General features: G+C 35.0%; 1 protein-coding gene across 2 annotated transcripts; it reads right to left on the bottom strand.

Annotated features, from left to right (window-relative positions):
- Positions 1-183: 183 nt before the first annotated feature.
- On the bottom strand, positions 184-8,680 carry si:zfos-741a10.3. 2 transcript variants are annotated; one of them, XM_068213254.2, is made up of 5 exons: positions 8,512-8,680; positions 7,177-7,239; positions 3,114-3,449; positions 2,510-2,623; positions 184-717 (listed from the first exon to the last, which is right to left on the bottom strand). In XM_068213254.2, exons 2-5 carry the CDS (start codon positions 7,235-7,237, stop codon positions 545-547), a joined length of 684 nt encoding a protein of 227 aa, XP_068069355.1. In that variant the 5' UTR covers positions 7,238-7,239; positions 8,512-8,680; the 3' UTR covers positions 184-544. The 2 variants fall into 2 exon arrangements, with proteins under 2 accessions (XP_068069355.1, NP_001373246.1); NM_001386317.1 differs by lacking the exon at positions 8,512-8,680 and having other exon boundaries at positions 7,177-7,343.
- Positions 8,681-8,920: the final 240 nt, after the last annotated feature.

Genomic DNA, 8,920 nt, shown 5'->3' on the forward strand with positions numbered 1-8,920 from the left:
TATATATATATATATATATATATATATATATATATATATATATATATATATATATATATATGCATAAATGCAGTATATATATTATCTTAAATGTGCATATATACTGCATATAGGTTTCATATATGTGCATATATCCTCTTTCCATATGAGCACCCCTGCTATAGAGTCACAAGGAGAAGCAGAGAGAATACAAATAACACTTTAATACACAAAACAAACAGAGAAATACAATGAAAAGCGCAATAAACAGAGGGACACGTGCAGGAGCAGACTGAACTAAAAGCTCAACTCTGTGAGTGAACAGTAAACAGGTTTTAAAGAGTTAAACAGTGAGTAAATGCTGATGTTTTAATGTTTGTGTGAACTATCCCTTCATCCAGTGTAGTTATTTTAAAGTTGGTCCAGTTCTGTTTTGTGAGGATGAGACACTCTGGTTGTGTAGTTTTTTATTTACACACAGCTAATAACTGAGCTGCAGAAATGAACGCAGCGTTTCCTCATGGTGTGCACTGACGGTGGGTTGGTTTCTGTGGTTGAGCTCATATTAGCTTGTCTGCACTTGAGCGTACAGACACTCCTCCTGATTGCTCTGCGTCTGCGTCTGGTGTGTGTGACGAGTGTGTGACTTGCTGAAGTTTATTTCTCCATAGTGAAGGTCTTCATTCTTCTTCTGAACGCTTGGTTTCTTCTGATGGTCGACTGTAGTGTACTCCACATCTGCAGACAGATTATAAAGCAGATCATTTCTGCTTAATGCTGATCAATAAAGAATAATCTTGTGTTTATAGATGTATAGAAGGTATAAGAGCCAGTGATCACCAACTTCACAATCATATTTTTTGCTCAAATTAGGTGTGAATTGGAGACATGTGTGGTAATAAATATAATTATGAGACTAACTATAGGGAATTATTATTTCACCAAACATATTTTCTTTTATTTTCTGATGAATTAAATGTATTTATAATACTTTGATTTCATTTGTAAATCTACAAAAAAACACATGTTTTTTTATATTTTTGACCAAATTAAGTGTGAATTGGGAAAATTTCTCATAATAAATATAGTTTACAGCATGTAATGCAGGCTAAAAATGCTGTATTATTTTTTCACCAAATATATTGTTGTTTACTTTATATTCTTATTTTATTTGCTACATGTGTGTCTATTTATATTTATTTAATCTGAGATTTTTTAGACTTTTTACAGGATTTTAAAAACGTATACTGCATTAGGTTTGCATGCGTATATTTTATTACATTTTTTTATTAATGTTTATTTATACACATTGATTATTTCACTAAATATTTTTATTGACTTTATTTTCTTACTTTTATTAGCTAAAATGAATGTATTTGTACTGTATCTAATTTCTAGTATTAATATTTTATTTACATTTTTAATAAGATTTAATAGATTTTTTGAGTATATTTAAAATGTAAATTATGTCTTGTTTGTATGTATTATAACTAATCTATTTGCAGACGAATGCTAAATTTACATTTTAAGTTAATTTTACGCAGAAACATTTATCTGTAATGTATTTCATATTTGACACAGTTTTGTATATGCATATATATATACATATATTATATCACATAGTTATATTGTATATATTATATACAACTATATATTATTGTTTTAAATTATATAATTTATAATTTATGTGATAAAATAAATCACACTAATTCATTCATTCATTCATTCATTTTCTTTTGGGCTTTTTGAGTTGCCACAGCGGAATGAACCGCCAACTTATCCAGCACGCTTTTACGCAGCCGGTGCCCTTCCACCCACAACCCATCCAATGGGAATCATCCACACACACACTCATTCACACACATACACTATGGACAATTTAGCCTACCTAATTCACCTGTACTGCATGTGTTTGGACTGTGGGGGAAACCGGAGCACCCGGAGGAAACCCACGCGAATGCAGGGAGAACATGCAAACTCCACACAGAAACACCAACTGACCCAACTGAGGCTCGAACCAGCGACCTTTTTGCTGAGAGACGACAGCACTACCTACTGCGCTATTACGTCGCCCCTAAATCACACTTAAATAATTTCTATTATAATTGCTGTGATATAATAATTCACATTTATATAATTAATAATTCATCACACATTTATTTCATATTATTTTGCATGCATATTTACTGGTCTTATGTGAGAATCATCATGACTCTGTTGTTTCTGTCGTTTTCGTGACTCAGAGTCAGCACTGTGGTGACGAATGCTGTTACAAACGTTAAAGAGAAAAAACCCTTTGGCTTTTTTGGTAGATGTGCGGTCACTAAAGCTTCTGCTAAACGACTCCTTCTTCATCATTTGGTCTTTAAAATGGAAATTATGTGATGACTTACATCACAGGAAAACATTGCATGAGTTTAATACACAATTCAGTGTTCACGATCAATTCTGGGTGACTTTATCCTTTAGTCATAATAATCAGTCAGTAATTATTCAACTAATCAGTGCTGTGATGGTAGTTTTGACTGACCTGATGGTGGTTTGGCCTTCTTCTTCTTCTTTCTGTAAAAGAAATAAAGCACGGAGAGCAACACTATGAGGATTACAGCAAGACTTCCCAGAACTTTTGCTGCCAGTGAAGGATCTGCAGAGAGAAAAACACAAGATGTTTAAGAAAAGTTAAACTGATAGAACAGCGAACAGAAAGTATGAGTTTATGAGATGTAGATGCTTCGCTGTTGTTTTTAATGCTTAACCTGTATTTTTCAATCTGCTCTGATCACAGTTTACTATTTTTTCACAGTACATTTGTATTTTGTCTTGTATTTTATAAGAGAATACTGTATACCCAAACCCAACCTTTCAATTGAATATATATTATAACCATAAAATGCATTTATTTGACTTTTATTAATTAATGTTTGTACATTTTCAGCTTTCATGTTCTAAGAATTCAGCATAAAAGCAGATCTTCTTCTTTATTTTTTATTTTTTTTATTTATTTATTTTTTTTTTTACAAAAAATCAGGGCAGAAATGCCAAAAAAAAAAGTCCACAGATGGTGTCTGGTGCTACTCGTGTGTATGAGAGTGAGAAATATGGAGAATCTGAATCTAAAGAGAGAGTTACTGTACCTTCAATATTTACTTGTAGATCTGCTGTAGATGTTACAGTGCCATCAGAGTTATGGACAAATAATGTGTAAATCCCAGAATCTGCTGTGATCACTGAGTTTATTATCAGAGTCCCATTACTGACTTTCACATCAGATCTGTTCTCATACAGATCACAGTCACTCTTGATTGTGTCATCTTTTATTCTACAAACTGGACCATATGCTGGGCTGTTTATTCTCTTCTTCATCTGTATCTCATATATTCTAGTGTTCGGCAGCAGCTGCAGACTAAGTTTATCTCCAGGAGCTGCATTACAGGGACCAGACTGATTAAACCAGCAAACACGATCCACACCTGAAACACACACACACACACATACAGTGAGAGGGAGAGAGAGAGAGAGAGAGAGTGAAACATTTTGGTCTTCAACATGAATTACAGTTTTTTAAATTGTTCACACACTAAAATCAAAACTCTCCCACAATTAACAAAACCTTGAACCACCGACCTAATGTAGATTAACTGTAGAGCTCACACACACTGCCAGATCATTACAGACAGTGATTCGCAGAACACTTAACACACTTTTATGCATTAGATATGCAGATTTATCATGATCGGATTCCCTTTCAGGCTGCATGGTGGCGCAGTAGGTAGTGCTGTCGCCTCACATTAAGAAGGTCGCTGGTTCGAGCCTCAGCTGGGTCAGTTGGCATTTCTGTGTTTGCATGTTCTCCCCGTTTCCCTCCGGCTGCTCCGGTTTCCCCCACAGTCCAAACACATGTGGTGAATTGAATCAGCTAAATTGGCCGTAGTGTGTGAGTGTAATTGAGTGTGCATGGATGTTTCCCAGTACTGGGTTGCAGCTTTAAGGGCATCCCCAGCACAAAAACATATGCAGGAATAGTCAGCGGTTCATTCCACTGTGGTGACCTCTGATTAATAAAAGGTCTAAGCTGAAGGAAAACGAATGAATGATGAACTCCTTGCGATCTCAAAGCAAAGGCTTACAAATAAACACACACTCTAAACACAGCCGTCAAGTGCGCACACACACACTGGCGCAGAGCTGTAGACACACCAGTCAGGTGTAAACACAGTTTAAAAACAACGTTTGGGTTTACAGTCATCAATAAATATGGAAGTCAGTGTTACAGTAAGAGGAAGAGGAGTACAGGAGACAGGGGGAACGGGGAAATAGAAGACCAAATCTGTCTGATGCCCTTCAAGCAACTTTGATTGACCATGTTGTGATGTGTGGACTGACATTTGTGCACAAACCAGCCATAAATGTCCATTTTTGAAACAGATTGATATGATACATCATCTGGAAGCAGAAAAATATAAGCTTTTCATCGATGGTTGGCTTGTCAGGGCGTATAGGAGAGGACAGGGCATTATTTAGCTGTAAACAACACAGTATTTGGTGCTTACTGTGTTCCATATTTGCCATATTAGACAGTAAGATAGATTTAGATTGATCTACAATGGATTGAAGGTCGAGAACATAGAGGAACGTAGAGGCCTCTCTGTGTGTGTGTGTGTGTGTGTGTGTGTGTGTGTGTGTGTGTGTGTGTGTGTGTGTGTGTGTGTGTGTGTGTGTGTGTGTGTGTGTGTGTGTGTGTGTGTGTGTGTGTGTGTGTAACCACATTAAGCACTAAAAGCTGAACTGAAAGGTAAGATAAGTTTAGTTTGAGTGTTGTGGGTGTTGTAAGTGATCACACTGATAACCCTAAAAATAAGAAGTGCACTCAGGGTCAACACTCTGACTATCACTAGCAGCAGCCGGCCTTTAGCAGCCATCATGTTTATGAAGCAGTCATACGTGAGTTATTTACATTACAGAACAGCCAGAACTCATGGGGGAAACACATTAATTAATCATATATTACTATTATGCTTTATTAAAATCACCATATTCCTAAACAATTCTCTAACTTGTGAAGATGTTTGGTTTTACATTTTCAAATGAGTGTTGTAAACAACTGAAAGACATCACTAGGCACGGAGACGCTGAAAATATAGAAGCTGTTCAGGCTCTGCATAACATTACAGATGCATGATTTCAGTCATGTCCTACTGTTCAGTCATTCAGCATTAGGAATGAGTGAATGTAATGAGTTATCAGATGCACATCAGATTTAAGAAAGCGTATGAGAAAATTTGTGTTTTTATACTCACAAGTTAGAGATTATTTTAACAGAAAAATAAACAGTGCAACACTGAGCTATTTCATCACAATATTGATGTAATGTAGAGATGTAAACAACTAATGATAATGGTTTTGAGATGCATGCAAACTCATCAGATCCATTTATGTATACATTTATATATGCATTTATATTTTTTCAAAATCTAAATATATCTGAAACCTGCATCTGTAAAAATCATGTGATTTATTTGTGTCTTATATGTTGATTTTAGTTACCCCCTTTTCTGCCAGACATCTTTATTTTTATAGTTTCATGTTTATTACTTCTACAATGAAAATGAAATAATTATTTCCCCCTTTTCATTGTTAAGTATTGGAGATGAGGAGCAACATAATGAATAATAAAATCCCAACATGTCCATAATACTAAATAATATTCAAAGAATAACGTTTAAACATTGCAAAAACTCATAAGTAAGCAAAATCAAATATATAAATGCATGATAAAACAATTTCAAGACAACATTAATGTGCCCTGTACATAATGCTGTCTAATTTAAAGGGATAGTTCATCCAAAAATGAAAACGTCCTCATTATTAACTCTCCCTCAACCAATTACAAACCTTCAAGAGTTTCTTTCTTTATGTTGAACACAAAAGAAGATACTTTGAAGAATGTTAAAAACCAGTAACCATTGACTTCCATATAAAACAAATACGATGGAAGTCAATGGTTACCGATTTCCAAAAATCTACAAAATATCTTTCTCTTTTTCAACATAATAAAGAAGCTACAACAGTGACAGTAAATGATGACAGAATTACACTTTTCAGTGAACTGTCTCTATAATTCAGGAAATAAAAATGTCTGAATATACTGAATGTTTTTAACCCATTTTCTGCCAGACGTCTTTATTTTTATGGTTTATAACTTCTACACTTAAAATGAAAGAAATATTTCCCCCCTTTTTCATTGTTAATTATTGGACATAAGGAGCAAAATGACGAATAATAAAACCCCAACATGTCCATAATAATAAACAATATTCAAATAATAAAATCTAAATATTGAGAAAACTCATAAATAAGCAAAATCAAATATATAAATGCATGATAAAACAATTCCAAGACAACATGAATGTGTCCTGTACGTAATGCTAATTTAAAGGGATAGTTTAAGGGATAGTCTTAAGGGATAGTCTAATTTAAAGGGATAGTTCAGCCAAAATACAATTAAAGTGAGAGTAAATGATGACAGAATTAAACTTTTCAGTGAACTGTCCCTTTAATTCAGGATATAAAAATGTAGAAACTAAGATTTTACCCCATTTTCTGCCAGACGTTTCTATTTTTATGATTTATTAAACTTCTACACTTAAAATGAAAGAATTATTTCCCCCTTTTTCAATGTTAATTATTGGACATGAGGAGCAAATTAATGAGTACAAAATCCTACCATGTCCATAATATTAAATAATGTTCAAATAATCAAATTTAAACATTGAGAAAACTCATAAATAAGCAAAATCAAATATAAAAATAGGTAATAAAACAATTCCAACACAGCAATAATGTGTCCTGTATGTAATGAAGTCTAATTTAAAGGGATAGTTCAGCCAAAAATTAACATTTACTCACTATTTTCTTTCCCTCAACCAAATCCAAACCTTCATGAGTCTCTTTTTAAATGTTGAACACAAAAGAAGATATTTTAAATAATGTTGAAAAACCGATAACCATAAGTATTGTGAAAGTCAATGGTTATCGATTTCCAACATTCTTCAAAACATTTTCTTTTGATTTCAACAGAAGAATGAAACCCAAACTGATTTGTGACAAGTAAAGTGAGAGTAAATGATGACAGAATCTTTCTTTTTCTGTGAACTGTCCCTTTAATTCAGGAAATACAAAAGTCTGAATGTCTCTCACCTGCAGCCGTGTGCATCATCATCATCATCATCATCATTATTAATCCACAAACGAGCCTCATTTCTGCAGTCCAGAGGAGAAGAGAAGAGTGTGTCAGACCATCGACACAAACAGCGCATTACTGACACACGGAGAAACTCTTCAACACAGAGAAAGAGGAAGTTTCCTCATAGGAAGACAAGTCAGACGCTGTGGCTCAGCAGTTTCCCCTTAATCCATTTACAAAACACCGACTAAAAAAAGAAAATAGAGGCAATACAAGCTTTTAAAAATAAAAGTCAGTGGAAAATGAGCACAGCTCTCACTCTGACTTTTCCTTTAGCTCTCTCAGAACCCAGTGACAGGGGGATGTGGCCTCAAATGTGCAGTCCAGTACTCTCAGTCTAAATGCAGTTATGGAAAATAACATTTAAAGGATCATTTTGCTGCTATTTCTTACACTTTAATATGAACTATATTCAGTGGTGTAGAGTAACTAAATACTCAAATGACTGTAATTGAGTAGTCTTTCTGAGAAATTGTAATGTACTTAGTAGTCTTATAAATGTGTGCTTTTACTTTCTCTTGATGTTTAGTGCAGTATCTGTACTTTTACTCCACTAGTGTCCTTCAATCTGCAGTCATTACTTTACTTTTTCTTGTCTATGGGCATAGATATATACATTAGATGTCGCCTGGCCTATTGTTGTCTATTGGACGGAATGCGTCAATAGCGCCGCCATCTTGCTACAGGGTAGCTCTCCTTTGAAATGAATGCGGGACCAGGGTACAGTTGAGGACTGTGGACATCCAAAGCCAGAGATATGCACATATACACATATATCTATGATCGGGAGTTTTCCTGGATGTCAGTATGTAATTTTTTTTCTAATTATGAAAATTATAATTTTACATCACTTTTCTGCATTGATGGATCAGTGACCGCACGGCCATTCCTGACAAAAAGCTTGTGTTTGTGTGTACAGAAATGTACTATTCACCCTCCCTGTTAAACTTGATCTAATCATGTCCTGAAACACAGCTCCTCTCCTGCTTTCACTGCTCATACTGACGGAGGGAGCGATTCGTTTGTGAATGAATCCTCCGAACGACTCTTTCACTAACGTTAGCCGACAATAATACCAGTTTCTGGCAGCGCAGCATCTCGTTGTCATATTTCTCTTGCATTGTTTGCTGATTTTATTCAACAAAACTAGCATAAGCCGAGTGTTTAGTGCGAGTTGGAGCTGCTTTGCCGTATGGTGAATGCAGTAAGAGACTGTTATCATCAATAACGTTACCTGATTAGCACAAAAGTTCAGAACACACAAAAACAGAAAAAAAACTTATTCTTACCTATGAAATGTTCTGCCTTTGTGCTTTGTTTTCGTTGTTTGCATGTTACTACACTCGTAGACGGCGCTAAAGTCCCGCATCTTCACGTAATAACACTGTGTTGACTAGTGCGACTGAATGACATTTGTCCTGGGAGCACTGTACCAATATGGCGGCGCTATAGACGCATGCTCAGGGTCCCTATGCGATATCTAGTGTATATATCTATGGTCTATGGGGATTAGAAAACATCCAACCTAAAATCAATCAAATATCAACGTCTAATGATGTTAGTGGATGCTATGACGTCCATCAGATGTAGGATTTTGATTGCCAAACCTGATGAATAAATGTCAGTATTTGACGTCAACATGATGCTGGTTTAAGATGTTGGCTCAACAAATTACTGGAGTTTTTGGGGAGAAATAAC

This window comes from Danio rerio, chromosome 14 (genome assembly GCF_049306965.1).
Source record: "Danio rerio strain Tuebingen ecotype United States chromosome 14, GRCz12tu, whole genome shotgun sequence".
Lineage (NCBI taxonomy): Eukaryota > Metazoa > Chordata > Actinopteri > Cypriniformes > Danionidae > Danio > Danio rerio.